Source organism: Centrocercus urophasianus, unplaced genomic scaffold (assembly GCF_019232065.1).
Source record: "Centrocercus urophasianus isolate 14NV4802_14NV808 unplaced genomic scaffold, USGS_Curo_1.0 seq_35, whole genome shotgun sequence".
In the NCBI taxonomy this organism is placed as follows: Eukaryota; Metazoa; Chordata; class Aves; order Galliformes; family Phasianidae; genus Centrocercus; species Centrocercus urophasianus.
The window spans coordinates 7,840,820-7,858,589 of NW_024884922.1; the positions used below are offsets into that span (position 1 = coordinate 7,840,820).

Genomic DNA, 17,770 nt, shown 5'->3' on the forward strand with positions numbered 1-17,770 from the left:
ATAGAGAATGGTGTAGAATGGATTTCATTTGTCTATTTCTGAGAAAAAATTAGCCAGAAGGTAATTATTTTGCCGACTAAATAAAATGATGAAGAATAGCCAGAACACAACCTGCTGACCTGAATCTTCTCAGCCTTTTTCCCTCTTCTGCCACTGCTCATGATCAAGTTTTCTTCACATCTTAATGGCTCTGTTTGAATCTGTTAGTGCCTCTCAAAGTGGTATGAGTGCAAGAGACTCGCTTAGTATGTTCAAGTTGCTTATTTGTCAACAGTCATACTCTGTCTCCCCTGTGCTGGAAATGGGTCTTGAAATACAATTTGGCTTTGTTTTTTTCTTTGTTGCTACAGATACAAAGGCTTTAAAGGCAACTGCTCGATTTCCTTCATTGAGCAGTTCAGAGCCCTCCACCAGTGCAATAAGTACTGTGAGATGCTGGGTCTGAAATCTCTCCGATTCACTCATCAAAAACAGAGGAAACCAACGCCCATGAAGAGCAAAACTCTACCAAACTCACCAACTATTAAAAAAACAGTGTGCAAGAAAATGAGAGAACCTAGGGACTTCACAACTTCAGAGCACTGAGTAGCACTGTCCCATCGTATGGAAACTCCTAGTGGGGATATGTAATAGTGGTAGGCACCAATGTTCTTACCAGAGAATAACATTTGGGGATATTGTCATGAAGTCATCCTAATGCTGATGCCAGCAACAAAGAAAGGAGATGATTCTGTGATGTAGAAACCAGAGATTTAACACGAAAGCAAGATTTTGAAGATAAACTCAGCCACCTGCCTGGATTATTTTACAACTGTTCTATGCACTGGTATCTGTATATTTTGAGTTTTGGCCATTGAATGAGTCTCTGGAGAACATCTTCCCTTCTGTTTGTGTGTGCATGTGAACCTGTGGTTCAGCTGCAATGTAAACAACAAAATGTTTAAGATGCCACTTAGTAAAAATTTTGCACAGTATTGTTCGGACTGCTTTCTAAAAGTTTTTGTCTCTCCCAAATCTTTGCATGTTGTACCACAACTGTATTACTCTTTTCATAATAATGTTTTTTCCCACTTACATGTCTTCCAATACAAGATAAAACTGATTCATGATTGGACATCTGTGCATTCTCCACAAGAAGATTTCTAGGATCTTTAACATTCTCACAATGTGATGTCATCAGCTCAAAATTCAGTAACGTGTGTGATTCTCCATAGCATTCCATGCTTCCCAAGAAAGCTTCCTTGACTCTACAGTATCCCTGTGGCACAGTACTGGATGTGTACCAGTCCTATTGTAAGATAGAGGCTCAGAGTCTGCATGTTGCCGAACAGCTAGGATGTGAAATAAGCCATTGGAGATGGAGGGTATTTCAATATCTTGCAACATAAAGAATAAGTCTGATGGCTTTTCTGAATCGTGTGGAGTTGTTTTTAAAGGAGCATGGGAGGTATCTCGGGACAGTGCATGACTGATAAAGAGTTCTGATTTATCCTCATACCATTTATCCAGCGTACCAGCAAAAGGCAGTGTGCCTCCAGATTTGGCAGATTTGCTGCCAAAGGAGGGAACTATGCTTGTCAGAAACTGCAGCATGTTTCCTGGATGTTGCCAGTTGGAAACCCAACCTACAGTGCCTAGCACCTGGAATAGAAACACCGAAAACATGGCAGGCTTCTTATCCCTACTAAATAACGGGTGGTGCAAGGAACCCAACACCTGAATGCAAATTTGGAGTGCAAGGAAGGTCAGTGCTGAGGGAAATAAATTCTGGGCTACGTTCTGCTTTGTACTGATGAGCAGTGGGTGTCAAGTAGGAAACAAACTGTTTGGGATTAATTGACACTAGTAAAAGAAACTTCTCTGACTGCAGTGGAGATGTAAACATCTAGAGTTGTTGTCCTCTTGAGTTATTGCCCCTCAGTGCAGTTACACCTTCAATTACATTGAAATATATTGACATTAATAGCTGCAGAAAGTAGATAACAATTATCCTTGGTTAAAGCCAGCTGAAATTTATAACCTTGCCCTCCTGTTATTCTCACAGGTTTCACAGCTCTGAGGCATTTCTAAGGGAAGTAGAGAATTGAGTCTTCGCCTTTTTTTTTTTCTGCTTTACAGAATCCCAGAATTCTAGGGGTTGGAAGGGACCTGTAGATATCATCATCCCTCTCTGGGCAGCCCGTTCCAGTGATCCCCTCTGAGCCATCTCTTCCCCAGGCTGAACAGTCTCAGGTCCCTCAGCCTTTCATCACAAGGGAGATGCTCCCCATCACCCTGCACTGGACTCCTCCTGGGAGATCCCTGTCTTGAATCAGGGAACCCAGCCACAGTATTCTGGATATGGACTCACTAGAGCAGAGTAGAGGGAGGATTGCCTCACTTGGCCTTCTGGCCACATTCTGTTTAATGCACATCAGGGTACCACTGGCTTTCTTAGCCACCAGGGCACACTGCTGGCTCACCCTGCTGTTTCCTTGTTGGGCCATCCTATTTCACACTTGCTTAGCTGTCTGTTCTGACCTGCAGTCTGTCTTGTTTGTCTGGCAAGTAGAAAGTCTTTGTCAGGAGTATCTTCTTCATGCCGGTTCCTTTCGAAAACTCCTTACTGACATTTCTGGGTCTGACAACAACAATAAACAAACTCCAGTGTGCGTGTCAGAAATAGGTGGGAAATGGTGCTTGATAGACTAGCTTTCTGCCTGTCTCTGTATTTCCATGTCAGATCTGTGGGGGAAAAAATAGGCTGTTAATAATTGCTGTCCCTTGTAGACTGATAATTAGGCACTCTTCCCACTTACTCCTGCTGTTACAGAACATACAAATATACCCATGTATGCTGTGTCACAGAGCATTTGAGAAAATTGTTTGAGAAAGAATGAAAGCTGAGAATCTAATCTTAATTTTATACAAAGACCTGGACCATGAAATCAGACAAACATGGATGAAACAAAGCTTCTACGAAACGTCTCTTTTAAAAAAATAATTGACTGCATGAATATCACGTTGGCATTGAGGTTTTAGAGATAACTCCCTGGAGGTGTTCAAGGCCAGGCTGGATGGGGCCCTGGGCAGCCTGGGCTGCTCTGAAATGTGGAGGTTGGTGGCCCTGCGTGTGGCAGGGGGTTGGAGCTTCGTGATCCTTGAGGTCCCTTCCAACCAGGACCGTTCTGTGATTCTGTGATATGTGTTGCTATGGATAAACTGATAATTTAACCTGATCTTTCCCAGTTTTAAGCAGATTAAAAATAGCCAGGCTCCAAAGGAAACATTTTCAATAACACCAAATGGATTTCAGAGTGTGAATCCATGTCTGCAAAATACTGGATGTCAGTTATCTTTTTGCTACAGGTGGGTGATACACGGCGTACCTTATCACCAGTGGAAATTGGCTGCCTCAGTTCCTTTTGAAATTGAACCTTTAGACCTCTGAAAATTCCTCCCCAATGGTCAGAAGTGTTCAAAGGCAGCAAGTTTCAACTGCAGGATTTGTGTCTAGTAATTTCCTGGATGACTGTATCACTGCAGCCCTTTGATACGTAATCTCAGCCTTAATGCACACATCAGCTTCACAAATTGCTTGGCCCCAGGTCTCCAGGGGAGGCAATTTTTGAAGGCAGCTGTTTCATTTCGCATGTTGTGCCTTGAATACTTACCCACTTGATGCAGAGACTGAATGGAAGACAGCATTAGAAAAGACTGTGTTTCCCACTCCATCCCTCATAAACCATGTAGTAATAGAAAATTGCATACAATTTGTAGCAGGGAGCTTTTCAGAATAACTCCCGCAGCTCAATCTCACATAGTCCAACAGTGAACTGTAGGAATACATCTACATTATGTCCTTCTTTTTTTTTTTCCTTTATTTTTTTTTTGCCCTTAGAGAAAGTTCGGTGTACCCAACACTTGTGTGGGTGTTGTAAAAGTCATGTCGCCCTGTAATAAAAAGCTCAATAAATAGGGTGTTATTTGGAGTTTCAAGAGCACAGCAGCTGCAACAGGGAGAGAGGGTTAATCTATACTGCTATAGAGTACTAGGGGAAGGAACGGATTTCACACACCAGTGTTTGAACACTTTATAATGGATTTTCTTAGTAATATTACAAGTGGAACCTTGGGAGCCTGTACTGCCGTTCCACCAGTGAAGTACCAGCAGTGGTGACTGATATTTTGCATTAAGCTGTGGTGCCAATTGCAGAGCTAGTCCAAAATGACAGAGTTAATCTACTGCTCTTTCTGGATGCTGTTCTAAGGCAAGTAACAGATGAGGTTCACTGAGTGGGAGGAGAGAAAGAACATAAGATGCTCTTCGAATAAGAAAAATTGCAATACCAGTAATCGGGAGAAGGGCAAGCAGGGCTGGCGCAAGCTCCCTTGACTCTGCAGGCATAATGAGAGTGGGAAGGGATTTTATTCATTTCTCTCTCAATCAGAAGTTGAGAAGACAAGGTGCTGCTGTGAAAACATTACCCAGAGGGTCGTGCAGACAAGGTCACTTTCACTTTCCTTCATCAGAGCCAGAGAAAAGAGAAGGAGTTTTTGTTTCTTTGGCCCCCCCCCCCCCCAAGCTCACATGCACAAATATTGCTTCAGCTAGCAGGGAATTGCCTGCAAAGGCCTTTTTTAAAAATAAACCAACTCTGCTCATTTCTCTATGATTCTGCCATAAAATTCTGTGTGAAATTGCTGTGACCTAGTGAGTCTTCGGCAGTGCGATGCTGGCTCTGGGAGCCCTTCTGTTGCAGCTGTATTCTAATTGTGTTGATGGATGACTGAGGCTGTTTTGTAGCAGTGACAGAACAGTGTGCCTTGTTGGTGTTAATGCTCAGTGCTCTAACAAATGCCCTGTTCTTCTGTGTTTGTGCTGCATGTTTCGAGGATGGCCCTCTGCATTCTGTTCTTCGCCTGCTCCTTTCAGAGAAGAGATAGGACCCAACCTTACACTGCATGGTAGCCCAGCCCTTATCTTTCCTTTGCAAAGATCATATGTAGCACTGTAAAATAAAAGGGAACAGAGCCGAAAGCATTTGAAATCTGAATAAATTCCCAGATAGATGTAAAAGCTTTTTATCAGAATTTTGAAAGGTGCTTTGTTTGAAAATCACAATCATCTCAGCCAGTTATTGTTTGAAACACGTGTGTTCTACTTTGGTGCAAAAATAAGAACCAGGCTTTGAGTTCACCAGGTAATTGGCTTCAGTACTCTACAGCAATGGTCAATCCAACAGGAAAATCTCAGTCCAACCTTGTTTTCCAGAGGCAACCACAGCTGCACTGACTCCAGTGAAATCAACATTCCTAACACTGGTGGTGTGATTCCTGTAGGTGACTCTTGTGTGTTCTGCAATAGGGATCTGGAAAGGCACGTGGCAGGGTGTGCTTTTCCCACGTACAACTGTGGGTCCGCTTATAAAAGGAGTCTTCCTGAAATGAAGAAAGCTTATTTATTCCTCAGTACAGCAGATAATTCACTATAATTCACTAACTTCTCTGACTCGAAGTCTCATCTACCAGTAGCTATTTAGTGTGATAATGGCGTTTGATAGATTGGACACAAACACCATTGTCACACTCCACAGCTCTGGCAGCAGATGGTTAGCCTGTGGTAGTAGAAGTAAAGGCACACAGCATGGAGGCTTTGGAGATCTGCAAAACACAGAAAAAGACCACGTGTGTGTGATACTTAATATGTAGCACCTCAGTGTTCTCACGGAGCATGAGAAATAGGACTCAGCGTCTTTGTGTCAAGTAGCTGCAGTGATCTAAAAGATAAGTATCTAAAAGATAAGTAGCTTTAAGTGTGCTTTTATAGGCAAAGGAAATGGACAGGAGCCTCGAGGAAGTCATTGGTCTGGTCTTAAAGGACTTTGGAGGGAGGGAGGAATCATCCTCCGCAGGGACTGGTGCCTTTCTTACTGATGGACTCAACTCAGTAAGTGCTTTTCTTGTATAGAGTTTTGTTAGATCATAAAGTCAGTGTTTGTTTCCCATATGCATGTCTTTGCCAGCACCTTACAGCCACCTCGCTTAGAAGGCAGCAAGGTGGTCTTTGCTTTTCCTCCTCATTCATATCCAACAGTGAAGTAAGCAGTGTTAGTGAGGTACACAACTACTGTTTCCTCTTAAAGAACAATTTCTTTGTTTGTTTGACAGGACAGAGTGCTTTTCCATATTTAACCTGCAAATCAGGTAACATTTCTCTATATCATGCCTATTCATGAGGACTGGTCTAAGAGTACAAAACGCTTCCTGAGGATCACCTTATGCACAGTGATTTGCTAAACCAGTTCAGCTGTGTGTCACCAGCTCATCTGAATATTGCAAAGATTCTGAATATGCAAACATTCCGAAGAGGAAATAGAGAAAGAAGAGCACGGGGAAGGAAGCAGATTAGAAAATAGAGCCTCGATAGCCCTTGTACCTTGCTCTTCTCTGCATCCACTTTCTCCTCAGTCTATAAAACATGTCACCTAGTGTGATGTCTCTGCAGGAACATTTTGGGTACTAACTGGAAGAAACAGTGACCTATGCAGATAGAAAGTAGCTTTGTGAGCATGCAAGCTGGGTAGTGAATGTTCATCAGTGTCTGTGGTAACTCACTCCCCTGGTACTGTGTGATTCTCACGCAGCAACATCCTTAGCACCTCTGCTTTATCCCCAGAACCATGTTGGCACTCCCATCACACCTTCCAGCCGAGAAACGAAAGGGAGAGGTACACACCTCTATCACTGACTCCTCTTTAAAATCTGAATACTTGACAGAACTGAGTCATGTTGTCTGAATGCAGTACAGCTGTGAAGGAAAATCACATTTCTGTCCTTGTTCAGAGCAAGCGGTCACTGATCTAAATACCAGCTTCTGGAAGAAGGAGGAAAGGAATTCCCTAGTGTGAATCAGGGCATGCTGAAGCTGGTGAGAAGTGCAGGTCCTTCTCTCAAAAGAAGAGGTTGTGTATGGGCAGCTACCACCACTGAAACACTGGAGCTGGCTGGGGGGAGGACAAGGCTCTGAAGGAAAAGGTTCAGCACGAGAACCTGCTCTCCAGATGGAGTACAGATTGAGGGCTGCCACAGGAACAGCAGCCCTGGTTTCAGAAAGTAATATGGAGTGCAGCAGCAAATGGTGGAGTTAATGGCCTGGGGGCTTCCAAACGCTGATTTCCATATGCAGATGTTCAGATAGGGAAGCTTAGCTTGCTCCATTCTACAGCAATCAGCAGAGGAGAGATGCACAAACTGTCCTGCTGCCCACATGGATTGAACACACCTGAACCACCAGCACACCCTTCACAGTGTAACAAGTATTTTTTCTGCAATCCTAACCTTTGGATGCAACTTTTTGTTGTTTGTTTTGTTTTTCTTTCTTTTTTTCTTTCTTTTTTTTTTTTTTTCTGGAAACTTTCTCATGAACACAATCTATTTCAACCTGTGTGGATCTGCCCATGCAGACTGACAGTCTGCGGAGCTCTGGACCAGCTTCACCACTGATTTACAAATGCATATAATTGAACCGATGAATAAGTGTGACTTGGCAGCACGAGCTGAGTTCTGAGCAGCCTGTGGCTGGCAAATAGCAAAGCTATGAGTGGCTGTGAGCTGCTTACCGTGTCAGATTGCTTTGGGTTTTGAGCACGATTATTACAACTGCTCTGCTATGCCCACTCTTGCAAGGAAGTATGCCTGCAGATGCTTGAGCAGGCCTGAGACTTATCCAGGTGCTTTTCACCTTGTGCTGACTTTAAGTCTCCACGTGCAGAGGGGGAAATGCACACACAGAGTGGTGGGGTGGTTGCAGACTCAGCCACACGTTGTGCCACCAGGAAATCACAGCTACAGAGGAGCCACATCCAAAGGAAAGGAAAGGGCCTGAGCACATCCCATGTGTCAGAACGGCACTGAGTGCTTTGAATTAATGATGGGAAATGCACAGTTACACCCAGAACACTTGATATCCAGTCAGGGTGCTGCTTGCATTTGCATACTTGAGGTCTGTGAGGATATTTTTGATGAATGTGTCTCCGCTTTAGCTACTGATAGTTGGAATCAATGCCAAGGGGATATACAGATACTGTACATTTCTCCCTAATTCATCATGGTAGCAGTGGTCTTCCCCCACCTTTACCAATACACATTTTACTCAGAATTAAATCTGTATCAGAGAAGAAAGGTAAAAAAAATTCTACTCCATTTAAGCCCTCCAACCTAAAGTGAGTCAGATCTGGCATATCCGGAGCCACACGAAGCAAGGCTCTGGCAGAGGCACCTCAGGGCTTTGCTGCAAAATACAGATGGCAGCCAGATAAAGAATGCAACTGCAGCAAGCAGCTTCATAGTTCCACAGCTACATAGAAAAGGGAATATTTCCAAGAATAAAAGGTAGCGAAAGAAAGAAACATGGCAGCTTTCAGTATTGCAATGGAGAGAGAAAACCAAAGCAACAAAGGAGCAGCAGGACGGGGAGAAAGAGAACACACATTGTCACAGAAAAAAATTCTCCTTTTTGCTTCTCTTCTGTTATCAGAATGTTTGAGCGACGAAGAAAATTGCAAGCGTGAGAATTTTTCAAGAAGCATAGCAGCGTGGGTCACAACATCTGTCCTTTTCATACCTTCAGGCTTGGAAGCATCCCTGCAAGCTGTGAAGCCTGGCTACGTTTACTACCAGCTGTGTTTAATTCCTAAGCCAACCTAATCCCTTTAATAGAAAGTGTAGGCTGAGATCACTGTGTCCACGGCATTAAATCTGGCTAAATCAAATAGGCCATTTGCAGATCATGTGTTATTCCAAAGTGCTGCCTATTCGAAAGACACACGCACTACACTCTTTCTGTTAGTCCATTTCATCACTCCTTTCCCTCACGTGAATCGAGCATGGGAAGGCACTTACCGTCGCAGACAGGGGTCCTGTGTTGTGCCATTGGGATCTGTCAGAACTCAGGTGCTGCTGTGTGACGTGTTGCTGAGTATCACTGTGCCCGGGTGGCTTTCTTTTACGAGATCACAGCAGTGGCCAGCTGTTCAAGGCCTCTGTTTCCAGGGGACACCTTTGCCTTGCCCTTTATGGGATCCTGAGGTTTTAAAGTAAACAATTTGTTCTCTTTCTGATAAGTCATATTAAAATATTGATCTGGGGGGTGGGGGATGGCTGTCACTGCACAGAGCCAGGATCACCTTTATTCAAAAGGAGTAAGGAATGGGGGAAAAAACACTGAAAGCTCCCTTTTCTCTCCTTTTTTAATGTGGGCTTCATTTTCCAGCGTCCCTATGACCTGGGAAAAAAGCTTGACTTCAGCTAGGAGCAGTGATGGCTAAATCAGGAATTACACACAGGCTTCAGGACCTCATCCAGATAATCAGCAGCCAGACCACTGCATAAACCTCCAAATTCAAGGTGTTTTTAATTGCATATTTTTGGTGTAGGCTATTATGGGATCTGAACCTGAACGTAAGCTGGGGTCCAATTTTCAGTACAGTAACCTTCCTGAGAGTTAACCAGCTGGTGCTTCACTGCTAGTGTTGACTGACATGCTTCTATTCCACTAGAATATAAATATTTTGTAGCAGACTTGGGGAACATTGATATTGGAAAGAAAATATTGGAATTATCAATACAACGCCTCACATAAGCAAAGAATCAGGTGGCTTTACTTATTTTGGATGGATGTGTCCATTTGGCAGGTGAAAAACACTGGAACATCAGATGTGGAAGGCAGTCGTTACCTTGCGTTCTTCTTACATTAAAGCTCTAGTCGCTGGCAGACCTCAAACAGAGCACACATACATTTTCTGTCCTTCTTAAGGACCTCACCACTGCCAGAATAAGACGAAACCATTCAGTGCGTATGAACTCCAGGAATCAGAGCTCTCTTTCCATGAATACTTACCACTGCCTTTATAGTTCAAGAATAATTTTTTTCCCTTACGAAGGACTGCAGAATCTATCATAATTAGGGCATTGTGGCGACGTGTTTCTCTAACCTTAGTTGTAAAAGCAATGTTGTTACTTATTGCGTATGATATAACAGCATTGCTGTACCATTTCCAGTTTTGTTGAAGATTTTAATTAACAGCAAGCACAAGTGAATAATGTGACAGGTGACAGGTAGTAGGAAAGTGAAGAGTGAATGAGACCAGAGAAGAAAGCATGTGCTTCATCCTCAATGTCAGGGTGTTGGAGAAGGGTACTGAATTAAGAGTTTGGTAAGAACACACTCATAGACTGCTTGTTTTTAGTGAAAAATGTCTCACCTGGGATAAATACAAAGAATTGGAATTAATGGTGGCAGCAGCAGCAGTAGTAGTGGTGGTAGTTCATGGTCTGTTCAAATAGTAAAACAGGGTATGGGGAAAATACTTATTTAGAAATTACTGCAAACAGCACGTGTCGTTCTCAAAATGCAGAGATGCATCTACATGAGGTCTGTCAATATGCTTGTTGAAAACAAGAGAGCAAGAACACCTTCACGAAAAGCAAAACAGAATGCCACGTGTTCTCCAAACACAGCAGAGAAACCCCAGCATGTCCTGGGATTTAGTCACAGGGAAACAACACTTGCTCAGTGTTTCTGGGGTTGTGCTTCTGAATAGAAGCTCTTCTTGAAATGGTAACCTGCCATTGTAAGAGAAGAACAGCCCACTGCATGCAGAGCCACTGCTAAGAATCTGAAGCAGCACTGCAGCATTCATTAGTGTTGCAGTCCGGTTTTAGTCCAATTCTTTGTAATTAAACGCCAAATTATTTGGAAATTCCTGAAAAAAAACAAATAAACAAAAAAACAAACCAAACCAAAAAACCTGCTTTGTTCAAATGTCAGCAAAGGGGACGCAAGGACAAACAGTGCAACACACACTGCGCGTTCATCCGAGGGCCAAATTCTTGCCTTGAAAATACGTAGGGATGACCCGAATCAAAACTATCGTTGAATTTCAATCTGACTTCGAAGGTGGCATAGCTCAGAGCAGAGAAGTGGGCCCTGTGACCCCCCAGCGTCCTTTCCAACCTAAAGGTCTGTGATGACTCTGTTTTATGTTGCAGCTGCTGTTGATTTGTGTGCCACTGTGCGAACACTGAGATTTGGCCCATCCAAGGGCTCTTTCCTGTCACCTGTCTCATATAAGATACAGAGGATGTAAAGTGCAAAATCAAACTCTGAGGAATGTAACCATTTCCACACAGAAAGAGGGAAAGAACCCCCAAATTGAAGGAATGATAATGCAGAGGTGTGTGGGTTGCTCTGAAAGTAGTGCCTCCTACTTATTTACAGAGAAACAACAACAGACACAAAGAGCACAGTAACACTATTTGATGGAGCAAATTCTTAACTACAAAGCAGTATTTTTCACCATAGTCACCACCATTAGGCAATTCACATGGATGAGATGACCAAGATGCTCTTTATTTCATGGTGTGACAGCCGTATGTGGCTGTCCAGAATATGGCTTGCCTTTCATGTTGCTGTTGCCACTGTTGTGAACCAACATAAGAACATAGGAGGCATTACTTTTGGAGCAGCCCTTCCATAAACAGGGCTTTCCATTCTGGCAAGTTTTTTCATGCTGGAAAGTTTTAACAAACAGTAAGAAACTGTTTAAAAATATGTTTTGAAGCTTTATCTCAAACTGGAGACCTTCAAATCTGAATTCCTTTACGTATCCTGAAAGGAGCTCCCCTGATTCTGCTTCTGTTCTTTTTATGCTACGCTCAAAGTCAGGATAGTATAAAATTTCCATGAGGAAAAAAAAAATAGCAACAAGAAGGGCCATGCTGTGCAAGAGGAAGTGAGAGCTTTCTCTTCCCTGCTGGGATGTCCAAACACTTCATGCTATGCAGCTTACTTGACAAAAGCCTCAGGACAATGCTGCAGTTCTGAGCGATGGACAACTGGGCCTTTGGAGGGGAAGGGCCTTAATGTGAGAGATTCTGACCTGAAAAACACGATGCTGTGAAATGTAGAGGTGTAAGAGGGTACTGCAGAGGGACCAGCCCAAAGAGAATCCCATTTTGCAGTCTTGTGGAACAGATATGCAGAAATTCTCTTTCCTTGGACTCCAGCCTCAGAACATAACTATTGCAATGAAGATTATTCACACGTGAGAATTTGAGCTGTGTCTGTACAGATCTTCACCCCAGTTCTATCTTTAACAAGCATAGAATCAATACTCACAGTTTTATGCTGACGTAGAGTTGGCTAATCTACCTGTAGAGAACCTCCCCAGTTTCCAGGTGTGGGCATAGCTTGGTTTAAAACACTCAGACTAATCACAGTCCAACTTTTAGATCAGACGCTTTGATGTGTGAAGATGTTGAAAACTGACCTGTATTGAGTTATGTCTGAATCTTCCCTTTGGTGTAAGCTATTCACTTCACCATAGCTATGCTGATCTTCGTCTCTTTTGGATATGACCATATATAAACATTGCTACAGGAATTCTTGATTTGAAAGTGGGCAACAACGGTGTTTGTTTATCTTTCTAACAGAAATTCTTACAGTATTCAAGGGGCAACAAACTTCATGAACGTTTAAGGACATTTGCTTTACCAGCATCACCACTGTGGTACAAAAGACAAGAAGTGAAGTGCATGTAGTGCTAGGGCAACTTATATCGCAGCAGTGAAAATGACATGACCTTTCTTAGTCAATGGTAAGGGTTAAAGATTACCTGTTCTGGTCATTCTGACTACTAGAAAGATTAACTTAAAGCAGTATAAAGTAGAGCAAAGGTATTTAACCTGGAAGCCGTGATCTCTCCTGATTACTTCTCAGGCTCAGTAAACGAAATTGATTTGAATTTCCCAATCATCAAATTCATTTCATCAGTTCTGGATCATCCTGGCATTCCCCGTTAAATCTGACAGGTCAGGCATGAATACATAAGGCTAAGGATTCTCTTCAGGTTAAAGGTGTAAAGCCTGAATGTACTGTCCTTAAAATCTGTCTGCTTCCTGAGCAAAATGGCTGTGGATAGAATTAAAATAATCTCTGTGCGTGCAGATCCTCTCTCCCTTCCTGGATGGCACAGGAGGTCCATAGGCTTCCCTCTCTACATCTTTTCTGAACTGGGGTATCAGTTCATTGTCCTGCTATATGATTTCTTTTGCTCTGCCAGTCCTTAACTGTATAGAATTTAGTCACCGTGCCATGAGGTTTTCCACTCCTTGTACCACCCCTTTCAGATACACTGGATGCAGAAAGTTTAACCTTAGATCTGTAAGTGATAGAGACATAGAATCATAGAATGGCCTGGGTTGAGAAAGACCACAGTGCTCATCCAGTTAGAACCCCCTGCTATGTTCAAGGTTGCCAACCAGCAGAGCAGGCTGTCGAGAATCACATCCAGCCTGGCCCTGAATGCCTGCAGGGATGGGGCATCCACAGCCTCCTTGGGCAAAGTATGAGATAATTATTTCAGAACTACAGCTCTAAGTCACTTAGGAGTCCAAATCCCAGGAGTAGTTAATCTTCAGGACTTGACAGAATAAGCCAAACTTTTGCTCAGCCAATGCCACCTACATAAAAAGGAGGCAAAGAAACAAAAAGGAAATAGACAACGAATACAAAAAGATGAAAACATGGCTCGTTCCAGCTCCTCTGCTCTTAACTGCTATTTGCTCAAACTTTTCCACAAGTGGTGAAGTTCATTCTGGGTGTGAATGCTTACAATGTGCTGTGCTTCAGGTGAAACTTTTCTGCTAGTACATTTTGAAAGAATTTGGCGTGGGCTTTCACGTAATCTTTCTTCTTTTTGTCTTTCTATAAAGGACAATTTCGGGCTTAGAAGGTTTGGGCTAAAAAATCAGGAAAACAATGATTTGGTATTTCTGTGTTGAAAAGACGACCAGTTCTTGTGCCGTCAGTTTGGCCACGTTGATGATGATGGGAAAAAGAATTCCTTTTGTGTAGGGCTGTGCACAAGGAGTGCACTGAGCCAAGGGGTGGCCAGGAAAAGGACACTGAATACAGCTTAGGAGTTGCTTTTTTCTCTCTTATTTTTTCATACAATCACAGAATGGCCAGGGTTGGGAGGGACCTCAAGGATCACAAATCTCCAACCCCCTGCCACACGCAGGGCCACCAACCTCCACATTTCAGAGCAGCCCAGGCTGCCCAGGGCCCCATCCAACCTGGCCTTGAGCACCTCCAGGGATGGACGGGGCATCACAGCCTCTCTGGGCAGCTGTTCCAGCACCTCACCACTCTCATAGCAAAGAACTTCCCCCTGACATCCAACTGAAATCTTCCCTCCCTCAACTTCAAACCATTTCCCTTCGTCCTGCTCTTATTTACCCTTGTTCCTCTCTATCTGTCCTAATTAGTAATATCAATGCTTTGAAGACAAAAAGTCTTTTGATTTTTGACAAAATCAAGAAGTCTTGATCATTTGACATGAAAACTGCAGACAGCTCACTAGCTAAATGCAAACATTCCATGAACATCATATTTAGTCTTACTGCACAGTAGTGATCCTTCAGGTTACAAATTCATTTACTGTCCCATGCAGCAAGAAGTTGAGTCTCACATGGCTGTTCTAGGCCTAGCTGTCATAACTCCACTGAACAGCTGTCGCAAAGTCCTGTTTTCAGGACCACAGGTAAATAATCCATGTTTCTTTTTGCTTGTTTGTCTCTTCGGGTAGTTGCATTCCTGTTGGAGTACGTCTGCAGGGGAGGATACAGGAGTTCTGGGTGCAGCTGATTCTGATTGCTCAGATGAGTGAAGGTGATGAGAGTCAGGCATCACGACTCTCTTTGTGTGCTAAGAGATTTCTACTGAGGAAATAGGACTAACGCTCATCCTGTGAAAAGAATTGAAGAGCTTTTGGAAGAAAAGAAGTAGGTTGTATTTGTAAGTGGTAACTGCTGTGGGAAGGATGTTCTTTTGGAAAGCAAAAGCTGGTTTTCAGTTTGAAACCTATTATGAATCCGCTGGCTGTTGAAAATAGATTTATGAGTTATACACTTGTTGGGACAAAGTGAAAATGAGTAAGTCTTCAATATTAGCCAGCGTGAGAGTGGCTCAGAGACCCTTCTGTAAGCCTCAGTTCTTGGATCCAAGGTGGATAGGTCTTCAGAGCACTCAGTGTTAACTGGAGGTTATATAGTGCACTGAGTATGAAATAGTGACAGCATTAGACTACCTGAAACTGCTCTTCTGGACTGACTCAGGTCGAGGAAGCTTGCAGTTGGTGAGACAGGAAAGACTTGTTCTAGGCTTCTAATCTTCAATTGTAATGTGAACGCTCAGTAGTGCCAGTACTCAGCAATTACAATTGCAGGAGTTATTGTTCCCTTGCCATGCATCAGATTTGATGCTGCTTATAGAATGGACATACGTGGGTAGAAAGATGGGTAGAAAATGAGCTGGATTTGAGGTAAATTGCCATAAAACTTGCTTCCCTTCATCTTAATGCCTGGAAATATACATAAAATTGCTGAGGGTGGAAAAATAAGTAAGTGTGATGTGAACTGAATCAGAGTTGGTCTTACATTGCCTGGGCAGTGAGATAGGCTGGGTGCTGCACCTTGGACATTTCTTGTGGTTAATACTGCAGGAAGGCTTTCCTAGCAAGGCTATTCAGGGCAGAATAGTGCAACTTTCTTGAGTTCAGCTCCTGGCAATCTGTGTGTTTGCAGTCCACTAACAAAGCAGCCTGCAGTGGAGCTCCCAAAGCAATTGGTTGAGGTGCAATTCCAAAGCCAGTGTTGACCAGCGAGGCTTAGACATTTATATCCCAGCAATGCACAAGGTCCAGGAGGCCTGGGCTTTGCTAAGGACCCATCTGGCCTTTTTGCCATCATTTGCAGCATGTGTACTTAGCTGTTCTTGAAACAGGAACACTGACCTGGAGCCTCATTAGTTGAGTGAGTTGAGTAGCTGAGTAGTTGAGTAGTTGAGTAGTTGAGTAGTTGAGTAGTTGAGTAGTTGAGTAGTTGAGACGACAAGTGGTCGTCTCTGCTGTTAGTGAGTCCTCCTTGCCTGGAAACCTCTCACTGATGTGTTACAGGACAGCTGTAGAGTTTTAGACCTCCATGCAGGCATCAAGGCTTTCTCTGTGTGAAAGCAGTCTGGCTTGTGGTGAAGCTGAAGAGGCTGGATTCAGATGGGTTTTGTGGAGGAGCTCCTACAGCCTGTATGGAGTTTTGAGGACCGCTACTTAAGGGTGCATATCTCTGAACCAGGAGACTGAGTTTGTCACTCTCTGGCATGGATTGAGGACAAACAACAGATGTGTCCTGCTGTGGAGTGTGCTGTGTCCTCTGTCGTGCAAGGGACGGCTCTGTCACAAATGCCTACAACGAATTGTTCTGAAGAACCACGTCTGGAGAGCAGAAAAGTTGGCATTTCAGACTCTGAAATAGTGAGAGGGAGGTGATGTCACTGAAGTGTTGCAGGATGTAAGGTGTGGATCGGTTATGTTACACCTAGAGCCTGACTGCATGTCAGATTTTTTATGGAGTAATGTGGTCAGATCTCGAAAGGGAAGCTGATTGTAAATAAATTACAAAGGTGCACATGAATGAAACACCGGAATACTTGCTGCCAACCCATCCAGCCCCCTGGAAGGGGTTGGCTGCCCAGGAAGGTGGTGGGTCGCCGTCCTTGGAGGCGTTCAAGGAACGTTCAGATGTTGTACTGAGGGATGTGATTTGGTGGTCAGTGTTGGTGATAGGTGGGTGGTTGGATTGGAGGATCTTGGAGGTGCTTTCCAACCTCGGTGATTTTGTGATTCCATCATCTGTCCTGGGTTGAAATGGGTTTAATAAGGGAATATCTCAGGAAATAGTGGCTCTTTCCTGCCCCATGGACCATATTTAACTACAGTTCAGTACATGGGCCTTTTATACTGCAGTGGATGGCAGCTGTTAATGTTAATGCTTCTTGGTATCTTGCATATGAATTCTCTGTGGAGCCCTGCTACACCAGAGTCCAAAAAACAGCACCTTTTTTGAAAATTCCTTTTCAGTCTTTAATGGCTGTGCTTTTGCTGATGTTTGACAACATCCTACCCTGTCCCTCACTGGAAACATCTGCCATGAAAACGGAAACATGCAGTACTGTGGCCCTTCCCTGCATGTTTTCACAGACTCCATTGATGTGCTGTCTGCAAACGTAGGCTTGCTTTTGGAAGAGACAAGCTCCACGTGAAAACGAAAGGGTTTCTCACCTCTCCTTGGTGTGGGAGTGTGGTAGGCACTGGTTGATGTAGGACACCTGATTGATGTAAAGCTATTAGGAATTAAGTGCAGACAGTGGGAATGGGCTGCCTTTGCTGTTGCATAACAATTCGAATGGCCAGAACTTTGATTGCTGTGACTGCACTGGTTTGCCAGGTCATACAACATTGTGATCAGAATGCACTTAAAAGACAAATTAATTTATAACGCCTTCCTTTCCCCTCCCCTCCCCTCCCCTCCCCCAAACTGCTACATTTCTTAATAACTCATTTCTTTGGTCTCAGTGGTCTAAAGGGAAATGGGTTTGACAAGCAAAACGAGTTTGTAAAATCACAGAGGTAGGGGAATGGGGAAGAAAATTAGTTTGCAATAAACACCCACTTGAAATATTTATATATCAAAAAGAAAAAATGTATTTTTTGAAACTCAACTGAGTTGTGACAGTAATCTTTTCTTAAAGCAGAATTGTTCTATTATTGTTTGTACAGAGGCTGTATCTCGTATCCACAGCACAGCCCCCACAATGCAGTATGATTCTGCTCCTTGGCTGAGCCACTGATTCCATCTTGCTTTTGTTTTGCAGAACAAAATGCCTGCATCT

The 17,770-nt window shown here is 43.4% G+C and overlaps 1 protein-coding gene and 1 long non-coding RNA gene across 2 annotated transcripts in view; one reads left to right on the top strand and one right to left on the bottom strand.

The window, feature by feature from the left end:
* Positions 1 to 1,173, top strand: part of ALPK2 (alpha kinase 2) — a 30,200-nt gene extending 29,027 nt beyond the window's left edge. The window contains exon 10 of the mRNA XM_042831141.1: positions 351 to 1,173. Coding sequence (XP_042687075.1) covers positions 351 to 585 — 235 coding nt within the window. The 3' untranslated portion in view covers positions 586 to 1,173. The remainder of the gene's footprint in view (positions 1 to 350) is intronic.
* Positions 1,174 to 5,048: 3,875 nt separating this feature from the next.
* On the bottom strand, positions 5,049 to 13,284 carry LOC122166983. The gene is made up of 3 exons (XR_006170928.1): positions 12,161 to 13,284; positions 8,884 to 9,064; positions 5,049 to 5,643 (listed from the first exon to the last, which is right to left on the bottom strand). It is a non-coding gene; the product is annotated as an uncharacterized LOC122166983 (long non-coding RNA).
* Between the last annotated feature and the right edge of the window lie 4,486 nt (positions 13,285 to 17,770).